A 25583-nucleotide genomic window follows, 5' to 3' on the forward strand; every position below is an offset into this window, starting at 1 on the left:
ATTTATTGGCTCTATTTGAAGAGCAGATGTTTTCCAAAGTCATGCTGGGCAATTATCAGTAATTAGACATACATGATAAAATAAGTGGAAGAGAGTTAAAGATTTCACTGTCCACTTAAATCAGTCAGTTAAGAATACACGGAGGAATTCTAGTTAAACACCCTAGATTATTAAGAATTTCAGAGCTGTGCTCAATTCAAAACTTACTGAAGAGATGAATGGACGTACAGCTTTAACAAAGGACTTCTGCCTGAAAACCAATTCCATTACTCCTGAATATCTGAATTAGAATGTCCCAATGCTACAGACTAATTAAAATGTTACTGCTTAAATTGCAAATACACTACCACTATGACAGCTGCCTGCAATTACTCAATATTAAAAAAGATAACAAAAGGTTTCTGCTGTACAATTTTTTTGTGTGCGTGTAGTTCAAGTTAAACTAAAACCTGGTCACACGCACCTAAGAATTCTAATTATTCATCCAAATATTCTCTATTATTAAAATAAACAGAAGTATACCACATACAAAAGTGTTATTTTTATTTTTCTTATGAAAACCTGTGGATTTTTCCAATAAGTACGTTCACTTTTTCAGACAGATCTGATGATGTTGTCCCCTCAAAAGGAATGCATCCAAAGAATGCAATTAAAATCTGTTCAAAAGCCATGGGGTATTTTATATGGCAGTAAAAACCAAGTTTCCTGCTGTAGATAGTCCCAATTAATTCTTCCCCTTTTTCCTTTTCATTGCTTTCCATTCACCTTCCTGTGTGGCAAGGCTACCAAGAAGCTCTTTCACTTTTCTTTTTCTGGCTGAATCTCTGTAAAACACACAAATCAACATACAAAATATTAAAATATTTCAGAAAGATTATATTAGTGAAAATAAGTAAGTATATTTAGACAATAACTATTAATTTATAAAGAGCCCCCCAACTCTTTAATTTCACCAGCACACACTTTAAATAAAAACATTTTGCATATTCTTAAACTAGAGAAATGAAGCTGCAAAATTGAAAACACTTCATATGATCTCAATTGAAAAGGTTTGTTTTTCCCCAAATTGTCTGATTTTATTTAAGATTAGTATGGTTTATTATTATTGTCAGTCTTGGCACGCAGCAAAGAAATGAACACACAGCAGAACAACCCCCAAACTGGTGCTGAAACAAAGGCTACATTACCTCTCCATGATTTCTGAAAGTTGCATTCTAGCCAGAAACTGGTTATCTTTCCGAATCTCACGAATGGCTCCTTTAAGTTCACGTTTATGCTTCTGAATCAACTGCTTTCTTTCTTGCTCCTTCTTGCTGCCTCCCTGCTTTCTTCCAAACTCTAAACTGAAATGAGAATGTATGTGTGAGCACAGAACACCTCAACAAAATCAACTTTTTCATGTTTATAAGGAGTGAGGTTTTGTATGAATACTAACTCAGTATTTTAATTCCTGCATATTATATGATTAACTTGCAAAATAAGGAGCTGCCCAATGAGCATACTGGAAAAACACTCACCAGACCTTCTAACTGCATGTCATCATCATGCAAACAACAAGCAGACAACATTTTCCAGAGAACAGTTACACTTCAATCCCCCATATGTAGCCTGCATTTGAACAGACTGAAAAAGCTAGAGTAGAAGAAGGAAAGATGTCTGGAGAAAGATGCAATCTCCCAATACATTTTAAGTTTTTGCAGACTTTCTCTGCAGATGAATTCTACAGAAAAAATCTCATCAGTTACTTGGGGAAAAATGTGTATGGCAGAGGAAAGCTGTCTTCAATTACCAGAATAACTAAGGCAGACAATTTATGCCCCTGTAGATAACCAACATGGCTAAATAAATCAGCAGCCAGTATAAAGCATGCCTCCTGAATCAGAATACTGTTCTATTTCCTACAAAACCAAACTAGTGTTATTAAAATTTAATTCCAAACCAGAATACAAAAATGCACGTGGTCATTACAAGTTCTGTAAAAAAGGGGAAAAACACCCACATTTTTTTGTCATTGCTGCTGTTGGAAGGTAGAAAGCTGCTTGGTTGGGGTAAAGAGTGGAATGGGGTAAGTAGGTATGCTTAAAGGAATGCTTAATCTGACTGTTATGATCTGTGATGCGGAGTACAGGAATAGTCTGCCTTATCTTTTGCACCAGTGAAGCATCCCTCAGTACTTTCACCATCCATCCTTACCTTCATATAGTTCACATACATATGAACTACTCACTGGTGTTCTTCAGACTTGAGCGCCTGAGAGAGCATTTGGTAAAGCACCTGACTAGATAATAACAACAGCCTCTTTTGACCTTGAAATGTATTAATTTAAAATTGATTATATGAGTAAGAGTTGACTTCCAGTGCTACTTTCTCCACAAGATAATCTTTGCTCTATTTCTTAGAATTCCTCCTTCCTTTTCTTTCCCTCCCTACCACCCAAGTAGCTGGTCCCTTGTGATTTGTGCACAAAATCTAGCAGAAAAAGTTATCTGCTTTATGTTCTGTTTTCCAAATCCTTCTAGTTTGCTGAAAATCTTAATGTTTAAACCACTTTTCCTTTGCATCAAGTGTTGCTTTACTTACACTTTCACAATTTTAGGTGTATACTGTTTCAACGGCACTGGCTTCTTTTTCTCACATATCAGTGGGGTATAGTGTTTTACTTTGTTCTCTAGCTCTTTCAGAGCACTGCGATACCATTCCTGAAAATGCAAATCAAATTACAATTTTAAAAGCATATCAAAGACACCATAATTCACAAACTACTGTAAATTGAATCAACAGTAATGTTCTCCCCATATGTTCTTTTTCTGGGTAAAATCACTGCTATTCATTAGGACATTGCTGACACTGAAATGCTGTAAGCCTTCCAGGCTGGACTTTTTGAAGTCTATTAAGATGGTATCATGGACAGTAAGAAAGGTCTGCAGGTAGTTTCACCTAACAGAGGAAGAAGCAAGACTAAAGCCAGTTAAACTCAGACTCTGCCTTTCAGGGTCATTTTAAGAATGATTGATCATTTTGTTTATTCTGATGGCAAAAAATATAGGCCATTCTGAATTGTTTACGTTACAAAATCTTGTTCTCTAAGGATATTTCATGATGCCTCTTTGAGGAGAGGACAATTCTGCTACATTCAGAAGAGACAGATTAAAAATTTGAACCTCATTGCTAGAAAAACCAAACAACTGCCCTGTTTTAAGTAAGGTAGCTGGCCAGGTATATTTATGTTAGTTTTACTTAGACAGTTACACATACTACCTCATCAATTTGGTACGTGTATTTGGTTGTACCAAGGTCTTACAGATTCATTACAAAAGTACAAGAGCAACTGGATGACGGGACTACTAGTCTTATAAATTAAGTCACTCATGGAATGTAACATTATTACAAGCTAAGTGCTATTCTCTTCAGCTAGAGGGGCAAGATAAGATACACAGTGAAAAAAATATCTTTTCTAAACGTTCTCCACTCTTCTTTGGTTTTTCTGCAGAAACATCATTATGATTTTTGAAGAGCACAAAAGACAAATGCCTCACCCTTGAAAAAAAATCTCACTGATGCTTATACTTGGGTTTTGTTTGTTTTAGCACAGATGAAGATCACATAATTTATTAATAAAACAAACGTATCAATTATTTCATTCTTGAGGAACACATACCTGCATTTGTTCAGGATGTGCATTCACTGGCACATGTTGTGTAAGAAGTATTCTGACAGGATGCATTATCTCATGGAACGATGGTAAAGACTCATACAGAGCTGCACATTTTTTAATGAGGTCAAAACACAGGGCTAGACATGATAATCTGTTAATGCACAAAAGAATTTAACAATTTCACTTGCAAAAACTGTAGTGGATTTTCAAATAAAATGAATCAAATTAGATTTGGGAGCATTAGCAGTGTCTATTATTAAGACTGCCTGACAGAACCAGTTACAAGGCTGTTTCTAGTTGTTAATTCAGACTAAAAATTTCACTCTCCTACTATAAGCAAATACCCAAGAAATCCATTAGCAACAAATCTTTATGTCAGTGCACAGAGCACAAGCCAGTATTGTGTCTTTGCCACTGATTCTAAAAGTGTTCTGATACTGGTTCTGAAGTTCTAAAACTTTTTTGAAACAGAATTAGTTATTTTGGTTTTGGGTTTCTTTTTGAACTCCATAACAAAATGCTTACTCATTCCTGAAATAAGTTATACCGTAACACATGCACAAGGTGAAAAATGAGGCTGAACATGGTTAATGAACATGTTTAATTGTGGTCTTTCCTAACTTCAGTGTTTTATTACTGAAGTGTCAGTTTCTAACATCGTGTTTGTATGTAAACACAGTTACTTGCTTCTGAAGAGATTGACAGTTCAAAGTAGTGAGCACGTCCTCTGTCTCTACATCATCCTCATCAGTTCACAGCTGTACCAAAAAGGAATGGACGGGCTGAGCACTCCAGCAAGTGTTCTGCATAGTGTTCTGGCAAAAATTAGCAATTTCATATGCTACAGAGTAGTACCATAAAAATAAAGGAGAACAACTCACTACTCCTATTTTTACTCCTGAAGAGCACTTTCACCGAGATTACCCAAAAGATGTTCTGTTTGGGATTTCTCCTGTTCATATTCCCCACATACCTGATATGATTCATTTCTGTTCTGCTGGTTTCCTTTAATCTAGTCACAATACTCAATGGCAGATTTTGCTTCTGCCAACTTTCCAGATCCTTCTTATCACACACCAAAAGCAGTTCTGAATTTTTCCCCACTGGTGCAAATGGATGCACTACAGTATAGCCTAAAAAACAAGAACAATAATCATTAAACAGGATCAATTCTAAGCATTCTTTCTGAAGGAAGAAAAACCAAGAACTCTTTTTACGTTTTTAATCATACTGCCTTAAAAAATACTTTCAGTATTACATTTTTCTAAAATAATGGGAAACACTGGAGCATGGGTACAATCATAGGTAAGTGCTCTAGCCATGCCACCCAATTCACAGAATCCAAAGGCAGGGACTGGGAGAATGAAGTACCATAGGAGAAGATCAGGTTTGAGACCATTTAAGGAACCTAAATGTGCACAAGTCCATGGGACCTGATCAGATGCATCTGAGGGTCTGGAGGGAACTGGCAGATGAAGTTGCTAAGCCATTCTTCATCACATTTGAAAAGTCATGGCAGTCCGGTGAAGTTCCCAGCGACTAGAAAAGGAGAAAAATAACCCCCATTTTTAAAAAGGGAAAAAAGGAAGACCCAGGGAACTACAGGCCGGTCAGTCTCACCTCTGTGCCCAGCAAGATCATGGAGCAGATCCTCCTGGAAACTATGCTAAGGCACATGGAAAACAGAAAGGTGATTGGTGACAGCCAACATGGCTTCACTAAGGGCAAATTGTGCCTGACAAATTTGGTGGCCTTCTACAACGGGGTTACAGCGTTGGTGGATAAGGGAAGAGTGACTGACATCATCTACCTGGACTTGTGCAAAGCATTTGATACTGGCACACACAACATCCTTGTCTCCAAAATGGAGACATGGATTTGACAGGTGGACCACTCGGTGGATAAGGAATTGGTTGGATGGTCGCACTCAGAGAGTTGCCGTCAACAGCTTGGTGTCTGGGTGGAGACCAGCGATGAGTGGGGTCCCTCAGGGGTCCATATTGGGACCAGTATTATTTAACATCTTTGTTGGGAACAGGGACAGTGGGATCGAGTACACCCTCAGCAAGTTTGTGGATGACACCAAGCTGAGTGGTGTGGTTGATACTCTAGAGGGAAGGGATGCCATCCAGAGGGACCTTGACAGGCTAGAAAGGTAGGCCTGTGCAAACCTCAAAGTTCAACAAGGTCAAGTGCAAGGTCCTGCACCTGGGTCAGGGCAATCCCAAACATGGATACAGGCTGGGCAATGAGAGGCTTGAGAGCAGCCCTGCAGAGAAGGACTCAGGAGTACTGGTGGATGAAAAACTGAATATGAGCCGGCAATGTGTACTCGCAGTCCAGAAAGCCAACCATATCCTGGGCTTTCAGGATATTTTCACACTTTCAAAAGAAGTGTGGCCAGCAGGTCGAGGGAGGTGATTCTGCCCCTCTACTCTGCTCTCCTGAGACCCCACCTGCAGTACTGCGTTCAGCTCTGGGGCCCCCAGCATAAGACAGACATGGACCTGCTCGAGCAGGTCCAGAGGAGGGCCACGAAGATGATCAGGGGGCTGGAGCACCTCCCCTATGAGGACAGGCTGGGAGAGTTGGGGTTGTTTAGCCTAGAGAAGAGAAAGCTCCGGGGAGACCTTATAGTGGCCTTCCAGTACTTAAAGGGGGCCTACAGGAGAGATCGGGAGGGACTCTTGATCAGGGAGTACAGTGATAGGACGAGGGGTAACGGTTTTAAACTGAAAGAGGGTAGATTTAGATTAGATATTAGGAAGAAATTCTTTTCTGGGAGGGTGGTGAGACACTGGAACAGGTTGCCCAGGGAAGTTGTGGATGCCCCCTCCCTGGAAGTGTTCAAGGCCAGGTTGGATGAGGCTTTGAGCAACCTGATCTAGTGGAAGGTGTCCCTGCCCATGACAGGGAGCTTGGAACTAGATGATCTTGAAGGTCCCTTCCAACCCAAACCATTCTAGGATTCTATGCATGGGGAGAGAGAAGACATGTAGGTACATGCCTGACCTGTGGCGAACAGGATGCACGGTTAAACTGCCAGTGAGGACGGAGTATTGGATATGCTTAAGAGGAAAGGGCAGGAATAGGACTCTCCCATGGAGTTACAAGTAGAAAGCTTTGACCAGAAAGTGGTCAAGCAGCACAGTGAGCTGGAGCAGGGAGAACCCACAGTTGCAGTACATCACCGAGCCTCTCCCATGACCTCTCAGCAGGTACCCTCAGATACATGCTGTAAAGTTCTCTCCCACTCCAGCTAAGTAGTTTTAAAACAAGAACAGCACGGAACACTGGGGCAGGGCATACAGAAAACACTTAAGAATCACTGTGCTTCTGATCATAAGCTGATCTGTGAAATGGTACTTATAGAGCAACATGAAGGAAGCATCTGAGGAATTTCATGGCTAAGGGAGAAAATAATTTGCAGCCTCTGTGCCGGACCTTTCCTCCTGCCCCCCCCTTTCTTTGTTTTCCTTACATCCTGCAAGCTTGCAATGGAACTTATTTCAAAACTTTTTCAAACTGTAAGTTAAAGTTATTTACATGCTTTAGAACCTGTACATGGCTCTTTACAGACAGGCCAGAAGACAGTATGTTTAAATAACAATTCATAAGGTTTGAGACCCAAAGTTTTGAGACATTATGACACACAGACATATGCAAGATCAGGAACTAAGATACGTGAGTTTTATTATCTGCTTTACTTGAGAGAGGATAGCAGATCTCACTAACAATTCCATTAGCTAAAGCTATCAACAATGACAATTCCTTCCCACTCCCTCCACCTGCAGCTTTTCTCCTTTTTTAAGGTCATAATTGTTTTGGTTTTTTTTTTTAAGTCTAAAGCAGACTGTATTTCAGTCTTTTATGAAGTTGTATTCCATTAATTTCTTCATGTGAGAAATTTATGGATCAAGCTCATAAAATTAAAACAGTAAGAGTTCCATATGCTGATTCTACGTACTATCAAAACTGACCCCCAAGAAATTTTTTGGTGTGACAGTATATCAACACTCCAGAGAACTGGATGTGTGCTCATTTTAAAATATTCTGTGTTGACAGCCTAACCATCACATTTATCAGCAATACTTCCACCATGAATATTTAAAAATATGATTGGATACTTTGATAACTTGAAAACATTAATATTGACTGAAAAATTCTCAAAGAGAACACTGTGCCTCTTTTATTGAGCTTTTCCTCACTGATAACAGAAACTAACACCATGCAAATTTAACTAGTACAAAATCATTAAACAGAAATACAAGGGAAATTAAAAAAAAAAGTTAACACTTGATCATCAATTACCACTAAATATTTTAAAGTAGTTTCTTATCTGATTTTGCAGAATCCTATATTTTAACTGTACCAAAAACCTTTATAGATCAAACATTCCTAAGAGATTACACAAAGGAGAAAATACTTTAAGTGCTATGTAACCCACCCACTCTCTAACCTCTTCCCACCTCCTTCTAAGAGTTCAGCTGTCTGTGTTCTGAGAATCCAGGGCTTAGCTCTGATGCAGCCCAGCTGTGTAACCTTGGCTCACACTTCAGAGGAAACTGCTAAGCTGTGAGAAGCAGCTGGGACAAAGTCTGTAGGGTACAGCCATACAAGATAGTAAAGGTGAAACTGCAGTGCTAAGCTTGTTGAGAAAGGGATCATTAGTAGCTCAAGAATTCAAAAGGAAAAAAATGCCAGCATGGAAAGGCATAAAAATCCTAAAGGGAAAAAAAGAGAAGGGAGCTGCAAGACAACCACTCAGTACTACTGAAGATGTACTGGAATACTGCAGCAACAGAAGCTGAACCTTCCTCACCAGACTGATGACTACCTAGAGAACAGAGACTCTTCAAGTGTCTTAACAAGAGTGACAAGCATATTAATATGTAGCCTGTAGTTCATTAAATCCCAGATGTCTTGTGAGTTTGCCAACAAATAATTGAATTTTTCACTTGAGAATATCCTGCCTGCAGAGTCTCTTCACGCATGCTAAGTGACACTCAGAGTGAACCAGACAGAGATACTAACACGAGTTATGTTACTATGCTCTGACAAAACTCCTTGTAAGTGAATTACTGTCACTAAACTTGTCAACAAAAAGGCCCCAGATCTAGAATAACTTTAAAGCTAGAAATGAATCCAAAAGAAAAAGTCGAAGAGGAAGGCTGGCAAATAAAAATCATTTGCTAGCACATGGATCAAATTGAAAAGAGTGTTTTATTCTCCCTGTTGTCTGTGCAAGTTGCTAAGTTTACACAGCTGTTACAGCACAGACTAATCCTGCTTGTGGGGATAGCTGCCCTCTGTTACACTACAACAAATCCATGTCAAATAAATAAAAAGGAAAAATACCAACTTTGTGATACACTTCTCTCATTTATCTTGGTGATACCGCTACTAGCTGAAGAGGGTATTATCTGCAGCATTAGCTGCTGCCTCACTGTGAAGATACAGGGTACTCATTGGGAATCCGTTAGGGACTGAATTTCAGGGCACAGTCCAATCACACAGTCTATTTAGAACAACAATACTGCAAAAATACTGCACTGGGGGCAACATGACTTCATCCCCTTTAATAACTTCAGTTCTTTCCTTCCTGCCAACACTAGAGGATCTAGTTCATAACAAGATGCCCAAGAATCAAGGTTGTGTATGGCTAACCTAGCAGATGATTTTGGTCTTTTGTTCAAAACAATAAATTCAGTGTGAAACATTTTTACTGAAATTTAAAAGATAAACCCTAATACTAAAATTTATTACTCATTTACGCTAAACAAACTCACCCTGGGCCTGTTTTTTGGGTAGAGATATGTGAATTACTCCAAGAAGAAAATTGATGAGTTCTGGTACAAATCTTCTGGAGAGAGATACATATTCCAGGAACAAACAGCATATAAACAACCCTTTAATAACATCTTGCAATGTTGTGATGCGACACTAAAAGAAAAAAAAAGGCACAAAATATTCATAATTAAAAGTCTATACAACACAAATATAGGATCTCCCAAAAAGTCAAAATATTAAATAAGTTGTACGCCTTTGAAATCTGTAAAATTATACCCTTTGGACTTACATGAAAAACATACTGGCTTTCCCTTACCCTCACTGAAGAGCATATGCAGAATTGAGTTAAGAAGTTTGTCAGAACTGGTTTAACCACTAGAAGGTGCTAAACCACAAACTAAGTTCAGAAACGAACCAAGGAAATATAAGGCTCAGAGCAACTTGGGCATCTGACAGCAACAGAACAACTAGCTCAAGACTTCTGAAACATATAAACAGAGTATTTGGATAGAAAAAGAAGGACATATTTTAACTGACTGCAATGCATTGCAGGTACATTTTCAAGAAAAACAAATACCGCCGATTTTTAAGTAAATATCTTTCTTAAGTAGGAGCAAATGCAATATATGGAAGAGAAATCACTAATGAATGATTTCAGACTATATTCAGTCTGTTCTATTAGTCCTATGTGATTTACCATATAAGGAATTCTTGTGTGACAGCTTGAAAAAAGTTATTAGATATGGTTTTGTGAGTTGGACTGTACTCTGCAAGGCTTTTTTCCTCTTCACTTTTTCTTCCAATTACTATCTGTGACTATACCAAACGCAAAGCTGCCTTTTCAGTAGTACATTTCCAATATACACATTAATGCTAACACATATATTTAGAGCCCTAGGAAGAAACAAGGAAATGAAGTTATATACTGAGATACAACATCATAGACCTACCTTTGTAAGTAGCTGACTCATATACATAAAAGCAGGTGTTACAACTGGATGCCAGAAGTCAGAAGTTGGAAACAGCAGAGATGTAATTTTCAAATAAATAAGCTGACAGCACATAAGACAGAGTAAGGCAAAATATAGTAAGACATTATTCCCAGGATCATGACTTTACACATATGTAACTGATGAATGAGTAACTGCCATGTAGTAGTCTAAAAATACTACAATATACATCATTTTGAGAAATCTGATATGATACCTGACCTATTTATTGAGATGACTGTTTAAGTTACACGAGAAAATGGAATATCCATTATAGATCTAACATTGCATTAATTCAACGAGGCAGCTGGAAGAACAACCAAGAAGGAACTATGCCTCCCAACCCCATTTACTCCATGAGAAAATCTGACCCCCTTCAGCCCACCACAATCACATACTCTCACACCAGAAACAAATGAGCAAGTGGCGACACAGGACCTGTGACACCTTTCAACAGGTCCTCAACATAGACAATTAAGTGACCAGGATCCTCAGGCACTAGCACACATCAACAAATAATGGTTGCAGTCAAAAGAACTAAACAGCGATTAGGTACACTTTTACTGAAGGGAACTTGTTAGAGAGCTACAAGTGATCTCCTGTCAAGACCTTAAAGGATGTTAAACATCAGTTGCGAGGTAATTCTGAAAATTATCTAAGTGGGTATTTCCATAGTAAGCTAGATACAAGTAAAGTTTTATTGTTTCAGCTCTGTTTCTCTCTATGAAGTTTGTCATAAACAAATATTGTCCTGACTGTTTTGGTTACTAAATACCACAGTCCAAATTTCCGGTTAGATTAACTACAGGCACATATAAGGTCTACTAACACAACTGGTCTAAGGAACATTCATTCAAACAAGTGCTTTGAGAATAGGAGAGTGATATAATTCCAACCTAAAAGATAATGATGGCTTGAAACCTGAAAAAGTCCAGTGAAGGGAATCAGTCAGAAGTGTGATTGGTGTCATAAGGGTGACAGTGACAAAACAAAAATAGAAGTTAAAAGCACTCTACATTTCCTGCAAAATCCAAAACATCCTGAATAAAGACTCTTCAAAAGAATTCAATATAAATATTTTCCAAGCTGTAGCAACCAAGTCTTCTAAGCAAATCCTTCAGTCTATTTTCTTCTAATTGTCTAATTATTCCATTAGGCAGCACTGCTTCATCAAGCTGGGAGACAGAAAACAAGTAGTTCCCTTTGGATTACTGACTTACAGTTTGTCTTTGAAACTTTTTACTACAGTGAGCAAATACTCATTTTCCATACGCTCCATTGTTGAATTCCCTAACAGCCATTTACCTAGACACTGAAAAAGGAGTCTGTTCACATTTGGCATGGCCACTGAAATTTTGAAATATTAGTAGTATCAGAAGGAAAGGTCAAGTCTGAGTCATTAATTTAGCAATTATCATATATAAAGTACTAAGAAATGTTGTATTTTTATACCCATAATAATATTTCTTTGTTATTTCTGTTAACCTAGGAGATAGTGCACTTCTATGGAGCACTTTTTTTAAACATTTGCACTTAACACAGTTAAAGAAATCAGGACATAACTGGTAATACCACTTCTTCCTAGAACTACCCATGTAAGTTTCATCAGGAAAACAAAGAATGTTCTGCTATGAAAACTGGAGTGGCAATTTTAAGATCTTTTCCCCTTATTAATAATACAGTCACACTTGTATTCTGAAGAACATGTGTGTAGAGGGTTGTTTGTTTGTTTCTCAGAGGTTTTTTCTGTTGTGGCTTTTTTTTTTTTGTTACAACTTACCTCCAGAGAGGCAGTTTAAAATATTGAGAAACCTAAAAAGTCACAGATACTAATAATTCATTACATACTACTGTGAAATACAAAATTAAATTTAACGTCATCTCACATTTACTGGCATCTCTGTACTAATGGAAAGAACAAGAGATTTTCGTAGCAGTATGCATTCGTTACCATGTCTAAACCTGGAAATGTTGCACGGCCTTTGACTTCAATTACTTCTTCCATATCATGTGCAGCGTCTCGAAGGATAAACTTAATACTGTCACTGGCTACCTCAGGAAACATCTGGCAAAGATCGTACAATGGCCTATTAACAAGAAACGTAAGTCATGATCAAGTTACACCATCAATATTAATAAAAAACTGATTTTTAAGCACCTGTAGGAAGATTTCTTGTGTTCCATCTACATTATAACAGTAACAAATTCCCTGAAACAAATTATTCTTTTTTAGAAATAGGCACCCAGTATACAGATTATTACTGTAATACACTTAGTTTACAGAGACATGTATTTTTCAATGGGCCTTGTGAGAGAGTATTTGATTTGGTGGTTTCTAAATCTTAAATAAAAAATAATTAAAAACTTTAAAATACACTCCCAAATCATCTGCTATAGTTAAAACATATCCTTCTGAATCTCCTAACTCTACATTTTACTGCACTGAGGTATGCTGGCACATACTAGGCAGCCCACTACTCTAAATACTCTTGGGCAATGTTAAACAACATGTGAGACAGCAATGTGGTTAGCAAAATTACTTGAAACAAGAAAAAAATACCCAGAAAATTAGGTCAGCTCCTGGCCTATGGTTAGCGCCTACAAGGAGATGCAGTCAGGAGTCTGCATCTGTTTGGTCAGAGTATTGCCAGTATTTTCAGTTAAAAATCTCTCTAGTAATATTAATAAATCCCAGTTCTAGAAAACAATGAAAATGCGTTTACACTTTTTTTTACAAAGCCCCAGCATGTGTGACAGTAGCAACACGTCAGTGCTCTTGCTGATGAATGCAACAGAGCAACGAATGCTAAAGCTGCACAGAACAGATTTTTTTAAAACTTATTTACTTTAGCACAAAATAAAAAAACCACATGCTGAAAACTACATACAAATAACTCACTGAAAGAAAGCTGTCTAGCCTGCAAAGTCAAGATAGGAATCACAGACTAATTTGGGTTGGAAGGGATCTTTGGAGATCACCTGATGCAACAAAGCATGGCTAACTTCAAAACTGTATCAGGTTGCTCATGGCTTTGTCGAGTTTTGTATTTCTTCAAGGGTGGAGATTCCACAGCCTCTTTGGGAAACTTGTTTTAATGTTCAGCACCTTTGCTGTGAATATTTTTTTCCTTACATCTAATTGGAATTTCCCTTGTTGCAGCCTGTGTCCATTGATTCTCATCCTTTGCTGTATACCTCTGAGACAAATTTGGTGCTCTTGTCACTGTAACTGCCTGTTAAGTATTTGAAGACAGCAACGTCAAACTGACAACTTCCTGCAAAGTGTTTATTTGGAACTTTTGTATGAGCTTACCACAACACTCTCTAATTCCATTTTCATCCAGTTCCCTGAGTGAGTTCATAGAATGGAAATGCATGGAAAAAACAAAGATTGCACAGGGAACTGCACACCGTCACTGCAAAGCTTAAAATCCTTAATCAGCAGTCTAAATAACTTCATATACAGAAATTTGCATGCATACATAATATTATTTATCCACTACCCACGAAAAGCATTTTGCAGATCAAAAATTGCATTCTGAGGTTTTGAAAATGTCTTGGTACAATTAATAGCTCAAGCAATACATGAAAAAAGTTGTAACACTATAGAGCTAGAGAGTTACCAGTTGCCTACAATCCCTACAGAACTATTCAAAACAAACAACATGTTAAGTGCTTTACCCTAGGTAGCTTTTCTCTTTAAATCATAAAGGAGCAAAAGTCCATAGGATTTATTACTTACAGGACCAGTCTGTCAATTGTTCTGAGCTCTGGTATATCCAGAGTTGCTAACTCCCCAATATACTCCAAAAGGAAGCCAAACAATTTCTGCAAGAAGCATAGTATGTTAAAATTATTAGGGTTTTTTTTCATCATACATATTCTTAAACAGCACAAAAGAACAGTGATAAAGAAGATAGAAAATGAAGAGTGGTATGTTGATTCTACTGCTATTCACAAGATAGAAGCCTGTATGTTTTACACTGCTTCCTGAATACTTACTAAAACTTACTCTGGAATCCAAAGTTAATTTTAAACCTTAAAACAAAACAAACCAACAAAAACCCCATACTTCCAACTTTGCTTTGTTTCCCACTGCAAGGCTTGGATGATTGCATTTCTGAATTCTCTCCAGTATAATAAGCTGTTGTTCTATTGTTCTTCCAGCCAATAAAGACTTAAACGTCTCATAGGACTCAGGAACTAGAAAGTAAAAACAAAAATTGACCAGACAAAAATCTCAAACTTAATATATTTAATTCAAGTGAACGTCTAACAAATTTCCAATTTGAAAATGTTATTATTCAGAAAAAAAAAGATACCACACAACTTTTGAATAATTACCTTTTAAACACTAATAACCTATCAGCATATACGTAGTAATATATATATGAACATAGTAAGAAAATAATGTAAATGTTTTTCAGCGATTAACATTCAATTCATCCTGTATTTGCTGCCTAAGCTGAGCACAACACAAAGCAGAATTAAACTTAAGCACACATTCAACCATAAGTTTACCATAATACAATTAGCTCTATGTTTAATTCACACCTAACTAGCTTTTGTATGAAGGATATTAAGAAAAGGAAGAATCTTGCCACTAATAGAAAATAATTTAAAAAAATCCAACCTGGCATATATTTAGTCTCTTGCATAAGTTCACATGCTAGAAAGCATCCTAACTGGTTATGTTTGAGTTATTTTAATGTGACTGCTTTCTGGTTAAAGCAAAACCTGAATGTAATTTAAAAGGCTTTGTGTAACATAAGTGATCTCCTTTTGATGGAAAAATGCAAGCACTTAAGGAAGTTGTTTGAAAGGTTGTTTAATATTGCGACAGATACTTTCGTTAGAGAAATCTATACTAGGACAATAGTTAGATGCATTATGGACTTAATATTAATGAATGTTTTGTGTACTACTCGAAACGTGCCTCCTCCTTCCTCCTAGGCACAGACCCAAACAAACTTTGAGTGTCTCTATTTAACAATACTGCAATGTTACATCACAGGGATTAAACCTCAGAATCCTGCCTCTCCGAGCATCTTCTCTGACAAAAATGTTAGTCCAAACACTAGAGAAAGTAACCTGTTCTCATTTGAGTACGGATAATAGAATACTATTCTGGCTTCCCTTATGCAAAGCACTAGCACTTTGGATCGGATGTGCTGGTGGCCTTCAGAAAGGAGTACAGATCTTTTCATTTTTCTCCCCAGTATTTATCTTCCCATTCTAAGGCTGCTTGGAGGAGCAGAAACAGCTCTGGGGTGAAATAGACCTGGTTCCCACTGCTCATAGCATGATTAGGGCTGATCACTAAGAACAGCAGTTACTGGCTACTCTTGGAATAGTGGAAGACAACTATGAAGCAAAACTTCATGGATGAACAGGAATACGTAATCCTACAGGGCAGAGAAAGAGACTGGTTATAAGCCCCCAGAAGACAACAGGGATCTCTGGATCAGTCCTTTGCTTACCAGCAAATGTATAGGGAAGCTCTGATTTGGCAGCTTCCATTTTTGGATCTAGTTCCTTCACATTCTGTGATTCATTTTCACTTGTCTTGTGTTTCTTCTGTTCTTTATTTCCTGCAGCTTCTTCTTCACTCTCAAGGTCAGATTCAAGATCAGAGTGGCTATCTGCAGCACCATCCTCCTCATCTTCACTAGCAGATTCTTCCTCACTTTCTCCTTCGTTCTCATTATCTTCCTTCCCACCTTCCTCTTCTTCCTCATCTTTTTCCTCCTCCTCCTCTTCAATATTAATTTTTCCATCCTGTTAGTAGAGAAAATAAGCCAGTTAAAACGCTGATAAAGTGACAGCACCTCACCAGAATCACCATGGAAAGCTATCATTAAATACACATGAACAGGATCTGAGCCTTTTTACCCTGACCAAGCAGTGAATGGCAGCAGTGCCGGCCAAGAAGGGATTTTAAGGAGAGAACATGCTTACAGATATAAGAATAGTAGGGTATTTCCAAGGGGCTGTTAGAAACTGGAAGAACAGGAAGTAGTATATGAAGACTAAAAGAATCGACACAGAAGTAAAAGCTACTAGCAGATGATATGAAAAAAAATCCAACATCGCTTACAGAAGCATTCCTGGTTAAAAAAAAAAATATTCCTTCTATGTATTAAAATAGCATGTCAGATAAATATTTGTTCCCATCCTGATTTTATTAATCATCAGTTTAAATTCACATTCACAATTTGTATTCTCCCCTTCGAGGACAACAGCAATTCCCTTGCTACTTATATGTAAGAGGATGAGAGGATCAGTATGCACACACATGCACCACAGTCAGGGTGACTCACTACATCAGCTTTAAAGTTATATTGCTCTGCCACCTTAATCAAAGCTACTTCATAGGGGAAGGGTTCTTTCAGAAACACACTCATCCTCAGGCTGAAATTTGGTGGAAGTTTTATCAAATACAGCAGAAATTTTTAAAAAATGACCAGAAGGGCTAAAGCCCTTTCTTCAGCCCAGTAGGCTAACAGAATTGGCTACTATAATAGCAGGAGTATAGTCACTATATTGAGGGAAACAACTATTCCCCTCTACTCGACACTTTTAAGACTACATAGAATACAGCATCTGGTTTTGGCCCTTCAAATACAGTGAAGACATCTATGAACTGCAGCGAGTTCAGCAGAAAGCCACCAGGATTGTCGAGCGGCTAGGGCACCTGCCCTATGAGGAAAGGCAGACCTGGGCTTGTTCAGCCTGGACCAAATAACCACCTTCCACTACCTACAAGGGAGATCATTGATAAGGCAGAGCAACACCCTTCATCACAGTCCACAGCAGGAGAATGAGAAGCAACAGGCCTAAGTTGAAACAAGAAACGTTCAGACTGGATATAAAGAGAAACTTTTTCATGGTATGGACAGTCAGTGGAACAGACTGCCCAGAGAGATGTGCAACCTCCATTCTTGGAGATTTTCCAAGAACAGACTGGATAAAGCCCTGAGCAAACTGGTGATTTCATAGCTGACCCAGCTTTGAGCAGGAGGTTGGACTAGAGGTCTCCACAGAGGTCACTTCCAAACTCATTTTCCCCATCTTCTTTTCAGACTCTCAAAATTCTGAAATTTTAAACCTTACCTTGTAAGACAATAAACATCTGTCATCTTTATCCAGGATAAAGCCATCAGCTAGATCATCAGCTGACACGTGGCTAGGTTTCTTTTTATTCGCCTGTTCATCTATTCCACGCATTCGACGTAGTCGATCTGCCTGTGTTTTAGAAGAAATGCCACACACTGATGTGAGCCATCTAGATCAATCAGGTAACTACACCAGAATGAAAGATCCCTCAAATACTACAGCTAAGAAAATCAAAGGGAAAAAAAAGTTAACTGGGATTACTCAACAAGTTGATGAAAAGACAAAACAGCAACTTGAGAAATTATGGGCAAAAGCTGATGATGCCTTATTTTTTTGTGGGGAGTGCAATCTGATAAGGGCACATACACAATTGGATTAGCTTTTGGAAGGCTTTAAAACTGGGTTTACCAGAAGCATTATGTTCTCTCATTTTAAAATTTACCCGTTTTGCTTATGAGACAATGCATCATTACTAGAAAATGTAAGCTTCTAAAGTGTTTTATGATTCTGCAATGTTTATCTGTGTTTCCCATATGTGTAACAAGTTTATAGTAAACACAGTCCTATCCTAAGATTTTTAAGATATACTAAATTTGCAAATAGACTCAATGGGCAACATCTGAACCAATCATTTACAGAAAGATTTCCACCTGGGCAACCAGAGAGACTGTGCATCAAATAAGATGACAAGAACAGAAAAGAAAGTAAATCCTTCTTTCTGTTCTGCTATTAGCTACTGAGCTGTTCCGAGGTAATCTGAACATACTGAATCCCTGTGGTCCTAGAAGTGTCCCTAGTATACCAACAGAAAAAAAGGAGAGAAACATTTACCAAATTATTCATTCTTTCTGTAAGACTCAGAGCTCCATGTAATAAAAAGAGCGTGCAACTTTTCCCAAAAGAATCCTATTCCTCTGCAAAGCAAAGCTATACACATGCCACCCCTTGAAGACTCTTGCAACACCAGAAGAAAACAATAAACGACTTGCCAGTGTATTAATTCAACTGCTGTGCAATCTGATACTCCCCCTTACTGACTTAGAAGCATCTCTCAACTCCAAGTAATTTAAAACATTTAAAGGCAAATCGAAGGCAATACATTTTTATTGAAGAAAGATCAACCCATTTCATAAACCTCACTAGTCACATACTAAGCCTATGTTTTTTTGTTGTAATATCAGATTGCAAACAAAACACAAACAGAAGATTTCCTGAATTCACCCTCTGACAAATTGCAGTTTAGTACAATATGCCACTTTCAATCTAAGGTCAAGCAATGAACATAAGTGGTCACTCCCAAAAGACAGGCCACAAAACAATCTAAAACCATAAACGGTATACCTCCAGCTTCTGGAGTCGTGCCTGCTCCTCTTTTGCCAGTTCTTCTTCTGTCTTCATCCTTTCTGAAGGTTTCGCTTTCATCTCAAATCCAAGTTCTCGCACAATCATATCATATTCATCAGGCTGAAGAAATATTTATGTAATTGTTTATTATCTTAAGTTTTATTATTCTGCTTTGCAGCCACCCCTCTGCCAGACTAACAGCTAAGAAATAAGACTGTTAAGATATAAGGAAAAGACTGTTTCCAAAGAAAGCTGCAAGAACATTCAACTCAGTATTAAGACAAGGAATGGAATGAACACTTGAACAGAAATTCTCTGGGAATTCTACCACCACCACCCCCATTTAAGTTACTCACAACTGAAAAAACTTACAAATAGTATCTTAAATAAAAACTGGTTTACTTATTAATTGAAAAACTTTAAAATATTGTTTATTAATAAAATACTATTTTCTCAAAAGCAGGTAGAATTAATAATTTTATCGTTTACATTTCGCTTTATACTGTCGGACATGAGCTAAGTCTTTGTTATCTTAGTTTCATAGATGTCTGTCTTAAAGAAAACAAAAAGGGATGCTGATATTCAGTGAGTTTAAGCAGCACACTTGGCAAAACAGTCACTAGCAGAGATTACATTGGACTTGGGAATAGAGTCTTCTTGATACCCGCTTAAGTCACTAAACCATACAGCTTCTCTAAAATTCAGTTCTAGGAATTTTTCTTCTTACGCACGACTAAATAATTTTCTCCAATTCAGCGATAATGTTATAGAGTATTACTAATTCACACTTTGCATCCTTGGTAATTCTTAAATTGGATCCACACACATGAAGCAAGGGAATCTAATCTTCCTTTTCAGCAAATTATGATGATGAAATTTTTATCTAAGATACCACATTACCAACATACTATTCAGCATATTATGAAACATCTTAAAAACAAAATTCAATACATCAAAATATGAACTTGTGATCCAGTATCTTCTGTTCGTTATTTGAGATCAGTTTTAACATAAGATCAGTTCATTAGTTCAATCTTTCAAAAACTGAATTCTACTGCCAAGGAATAAATGGAAATTCACAATGTTCTGCAATATAGTACAAAATTTCTACAAGAAAAAAAATAGCGCAACGCATTACAATACCTATTCTTAGATTTAAAAGTCTATTTCCCTTAGTATAAAATACGAATGACAGAAAAAGCTTTGAGACCATAAGGCATCTATTCAAAAGTTAAATATTTTCATTCCCTTTTTGTAGAGACAGTACCCAATTTACAAGGAAATGTTTGTTGTCAAATAAACGTTTTTTTATCCAAGGAACACTGCAAAGGCAGTCAAACTAAGTCAATGTTCTCAACAATTTTAGTTCTTCAAGAAAATGTATTTGTCATAAAAATAAGCTGTAGCCAACAATGTTGTTCAACTTGCAACGTCTCTCAGATTTGATAACTAATGAAAAACAATAGGTAATTAAAATCAGATAAATCATACTAAACCCTGTATTTCTCCAACTAACCAAACTGTCCTAAAACTGTAGCATTCCTTCAATATGAATACCAGGCAACATTTTATTTTACAAAGTGATGAACTTTGCCTTATACTTCAGCCACTATAAGTCAAAACCGCAAGTTATTAGAAAGTAGTCTAGCCAAAACTTTACCTTGGGTTTTTCTACTTCTTTGTCCTTTCTCTCCGACTTCGGGGTTTTGCGAGCAATAAGGGTTTGGATTTCCTTCCAGTCATTGTCAAGCTTTTCTGTGAGTTCTAATGCACTTTCTCTCCGAGTTTGCCTCTCTTGCTAGAGAAAAACAAAACAAAAACAAATGCAGCAGTTATGTTCAGATGAACATGACGTAGCATTTACAATGTAAAGCCAAAATGCTGTCTTTAGCAAACAAATAGTTTTAAATATTTAACATTTTAAAGGTGTAAACATTCTTTGTGGAGGAAGCAGTATAGAGTTACACTGAATGGCACAAGGGTTGCATACAGAAAACGTCAGGAGTCAACAGAAGGGGAGACTAGGGGCTACAAAAGATATTCAATGCATAACCTAATATGCCTACAAAGTCAGATGGACTTTATTCAAGGAGCTTGGACTCTTCTCCTAGACAGCTATCTCCTTTGTCTTCTATGCCACTACTATTTTATTCCGCAAAGACAGAAATTGTGACAGCTTCTTATTCATGCTCATTTATACTTCAGGGCTAAAAACTCACCTTTTCTTGTTTAGATTTGGCTATCATCTCTTCTATGAGTTCCTTCCTAGATTTAGGTTTTTCCTCCTCTTCATCTTCCTGCCCACTTGATGCTTTTTTACGAAGGAGGCCTCCACCCCCTCCAAAGTGAGCAGCAGTTAATTCAGCTAGGAAAAAAAAAAATAGATTGTGAATCCTTTTCAAATGCATACATGAGTGCTGGCGTTGCTGGGACAGTATCTACCTATTCTTTGAGAATGGGAGCAATTAAAACTACTGAACCAATCATGTACTATTCTCATCCCTACGGGAATGGCCATACCAAAAGAGATTGATGCTAGACACATAATTTACGCTGACAAATATTTTGTATGAGGTAGGAACATGTTTTTTCAACATTTTAACTAGTATTTAGGTGCAGAAGTGCAAGAAAGCAACCAGAAAATTCACACTTCAGATTCTGCCCAAAGGGCTCGAAATACAGGTACCTATGTATGCTGAAAAGCCCACAGATTAAAGAAGTTGGCCGGGTAGGTAGTTCCAACTTAACATCTGCTAAAATCCAGAGAGCTGTTCTATGTGTGGTTAAGAAGTAATCAAATCTGGCTTAAACATTCCAACCAATTACATAATATTCTTTCTCCTTGAAAGACAGTACTGAACAAGTTACGTACATGTACCAACAACAAAACCAGTAATGGGATACTAGCTGACATGTCTTACCTGACAGTGTTCCTCTTTCTTCTGTGTCACTGTCACTATCAATAATATCATTTAGTTTTTCAATTTCTGCCAAAGATTGGCCATAATGAGTCAATTCCTCGTCTTCATTAAGATTATAGATATTCTTCTTTCCATAATTTTGCTAAGAACAATAAAACAAACCAATTAAATAACAAAATATTTTTAGTTCCCAGGCAACAAGTTAATAAAGCCTGCATTTTTAATGCTAGTTGAGGAGATTCTTATTTCAGTGTTCTGCTGGAACAAAACACTGGAATAAGAGCACTACCAGACCAATACTTTCATTCAAATACATTAAACCTTAAGTGAGGGAATATGATGTCTCTGTTATTCTTATACTAATGTAGAAACAGAGTAACTCAGAAAACCTACGGAAGCTTAAGTTTTATCTGTATATTAGTAACATCAATTCTTAATTACTGCATTTCAGGCCTAATGAAACAGACTATAACCTATAGAAATTATCAGTAGAATATGGTATTACACTACTCAATTCTGGAGACTTGAGTATGATGAGGCAGAAAAAACACTACTGCACATACAAGAATTGTATCTTGTATGTATGTGTATGTATCACATTACAGAACGACAGCAAGTTACAGAGTTCTAGTCAACAAATGAAATGGCTGCTGTTCAACAGCTGTACTGGAATCTGAAAGTGTACTTGATGGTGGTTGCCTTTTCCTAATGCAATTCCCAAATCATAGTAGTCAAAGTAGTCAAAGAAAACCAATCAATCAATGAATCTGCTTAAAACTGGCTTTCTTGCACATCAGTGCTCAAAAGTGCTCAAAGAAATTTCTGCTTCTAAAAGTTGTCTTGCAAAACCAGAAAGTTTTCATGAAAAATTTTGGATTCCCACAAAAAACTGCTTTTTCATAAAGTTCCAAACATATAAAATCAAAAAGAAAGCATTACTCTGCAAAACCCTCTGTCAAGGGGGACACTCCTAACCTAAGAAGTCAAGTGTTTCTTGTTGTTTTGGGGGGGTTTGTTGTTTCTTTTTGTTTGTTGTTGGTTGGGGTTTTTTTTAAATTCCTATACTTTACCTGTCTTTCCAAAGTGAATCGTCTGATCATCTTTTCCTCTGGACTTATTTTGGTGTTATATTCACCAAAACGTTTATCTTTAAACACATTTGTCTTTTCCCTTTCTTTATATTCTTTCAGTAATGTTTGGGTACGCTAGAAGAAAGAAAAAAAAAAGGGTATCAAATTAAAAAACAAAGAAAGTAACTACTTGCAAAGCCAAGGCAAAAAATGGCTCCATGGTAACCTGGCAACATAATCTAATTTATCAGAATGCAATGAAAGAGAAGGAAAAATTAACAAGAAGAGATGGGAAGCTCATACAATATATTCAGAATCATTAAGTTCTCTTACAAGCTACCCATATGAAGTATGGGTACTTCATATATACATACATACACACATACATACATTCATTTAGCGCTCTGCTTTAGTGTTGCGTACAGGGAGGTTATGCGTCAAAGTAGTAAAAGGAAGTTTAGCAGACCTATATGAGGTAGTATGTGCTGTACTTGTGGTACAGGTAAGGAGACAGGTTTACTTTTCAATGCCAGCAATCTAATTCATGACAAGCATTTGATTTACCTTACTATTAAATAAAACCCAAAGACCCAAAATGTGATATTAAACATTCATACAGTTTTCTAAAATCTGGGCAAATAGTAATGAAGACTGAAAGCTAATTTATAATTTCATGATGAAGATATTATATAGTTTCTAAAGGAAGAAAATGCTGGCCGTGTTTAGACTGGAAAAAAATCCATGTTTATTTAAAACACATTAACTGAATCTTACAGAAAGGTACTGTTGCTATTCATATCACCATGAACTCACAAACCGCTGCACTGAAGGAAAAGGCAGTTTCCTACAACAGGCCTCCGCAGCCTCACTGAACATTCACAACTTTCAAACACTGTTGTAACTAACACCAGAACTCAGGTTTCATCTACTACTGTGCCAGCTCTACCTTGTATTTACTTCTATATAATTATATAAATTATCATGCAGCTTAAACACTGTGCATGAACTTTAATATCTCTTAATACCTTGGATATAGAAAAGCACTTTTGTTTATCAATTATTTGATGTCCTCTCTCATTGATAAAAAATTATTTAATGCATCACCTCTCACAATGCATGCAAAATGATACACTATCCATTTCCTTTTGCTGTGCTATTTTTAAAAAGAACTTCTCTTTTCATTAAGTGCTTTAAATTCCGTTCGACCACAGACTGTAACACGTTCAGAGAAAATCTCAGGGGCAAGTGTTCAAATTATGCTCTTTTCAGCTTTAACAGAATCTACAGAGGTTTTAACTTCTTTCCTGGTTTGTTTGAAGGGACAGATCATAAAAAATTCCAGTCCTTCACTCAAGGATAGGGTAAGTTGCTGGAACCCCAGATGCATAGTATAATGCAACGTTCTCCCTTATGCGTTATGGATTTTGGTCAGGTAGCTAGTGATGTCAGTAGAGAAAGAAAAAGAGGCAATTGTAAAAGGGCGTAAGGGTGGAAGATAAAAGATTTACTCTTCTTAAGTTGTACAGTCATTCTTATGAGAACAATGATGACAAATCATTATTTTGCATCACAACACACTTCTACAATGCAACTATTTAACCAGTGCGCAAAAAGACATCTGCATGTTTTCCAAATCAATGGTAGTTTCTTTCTATCCACACATTTCCCACTGCATTCAGACCTTAGTGCCCTTTCAAGCTTTCACTATTACAACAACGATGCACCATTATCAAGAACCTTAACATCCTGCAACAACCAAAACTGACCAACATAATGTACACTGACAACCACCTGCACTCTGGTCCAGTATTTGCTTGCCGACAACATGTGCCGTTGTACTCCAGACCTGCGTAATTTGAAAAGAGAATCATTCCCACACATGCAATAAGGGAGACTTGCACTACTGAACCCTGTGGATCGCATTGGAGAGATACGTTTTCAGCAGGCCCTCCGTCACCACCTTAGCAATGTGAGGTGACCAGCCACTCCTCCTGCGCACAACGGAGGCAGTCTCTTCTCTCACCTGCGATGGCTCCAGGCTTATCACCTCTCCACCACAGCTACATCTACAGATGCCATCCTTCTTCCCAACTTTTGATGTCCTCTTACCTTCTTGATGGCCTTGGACCGTGAGACACCAGGCAGCCCTACATCATTCTTGGTCTTCCTCCCCAAGATGTTAAACTTCTGCCTGTTGACTTTCACCTCAAAGGGGTTGCTCTTGACCATGGCCATAGCTGACTTCACTGGGCCCTTGGCTGTGGAGGGCGCTGAGACCTTTCGCTTCCGCTTAGCTGCCTTCCCCATTTTCGGTTTGGCTGCCGGCGTGGATGCGTGTGGGGAAGGAGAGGCTCAGTACTCACTCGGAGCGCAGGGGCCAGGGCTGGAGGTGCAAACAGGCCGAACAAAATGGCGCCCGCGGGTGGGGGGGGGAACCCTCCGCACTACCCCTCGGGCCTGACCACTGCCCTCCGACGCTCCCCCCAAACCTCGTGAGAGCCGGCGGGGGGGCGCGGAACGGAGCAGGGGAAAGAGCGGAGCAGTAACAGCGCTCCCCTTAAACCGGCGTGCCCCGGCGGTACCACACGCGCACCTGCAGCCTCGATCCTCTCGCGAGAGCTTCGCCCAACTATCGCGAGATGTGCCGCTCTTCTCCCCTCCCGCTTTGGGGCGAGCAGGGGGGGAGGCCGGGAAAGGT

General features: G+C 38.0%; 1 protein-coding gene across 1 annotated transcript; it reads right to left on the bottom strand.

Annotated features, from left to right (window-relative positions):
- Positions 1-519: 519 nt before the first annotated feature.
- NOP14 (NOP14 nucleolar protein) lies at positions 520-25496 on the bottom strand. The gene is made up of 18 exons (XM_076335843.1): positions 24995-25496; positions 22886-23020; positions 21816-21957; positions 21114-21259; positions 20555-20692; positions 18892-19014; positions 17548-17679; positions 15915-16212; positions 14507-14637; positions 14177-14262; positions 12386-12521; positions 10396-10497; positions 9445-9598; positions 4629-4788; positions 3659-3806; positions 2581-2699; positions 1188-1343; positions 520-824 (listed from the first exon to the last, which is right to left on the bottom strand). The coding sequence occupies exons 1-18, from the start codon at positions 25190-25192 to the stop codon at positions 725-727; spliced, it is 2604 nt and encodes an 867-aa protein (XP_076191958.1). The 5' UTR covers positions 25193-25496; the 3' UTR covers positions 520-724.
- Positions 25497-25583: the final 87 nt, after the last annotated feature.

Source organism: Aptenodytes patagonicus, chromosome 4 (assembly GCF_965638725.1).
Source record: "Aptenodytes patagonicus chromosome 4, bAptPat1.pri.cur, whole genome shotgun sequence".
In the NCBI taxonomy this organism is placed as follows: Eukaryota; Metazoa; Chordata; class Aves; order Sphenisciformes; family Spheniscidae; genus Aptenodytes; species Aptenodytes patagonicus.

Bases quoted from the DNA above. Each gene is read 5' to 3' on its own strand.
- NOP14 (XM_076335843.1), bottom strand. From the start codon at position 25,192: ATGGGGAAGGCAGCTAAGCGGAAGCGAAAGGTCTCAGCGCCCTCCACA. The intron at 21,958-22,885 runs GTAAAGTATAGG...TATTGTTCTTAG, and splicing joins GATTCACTTTGGAAAGACAG to CAAAATTATGGAAAGAAGAA. The intron at 3,807-4,628 runs GTATGTGGGGAA...GTGCATTAACAG, and splicing joins ACAGAAATGAATCATATCAG to ATTATCATGTCTAGCCCTGT.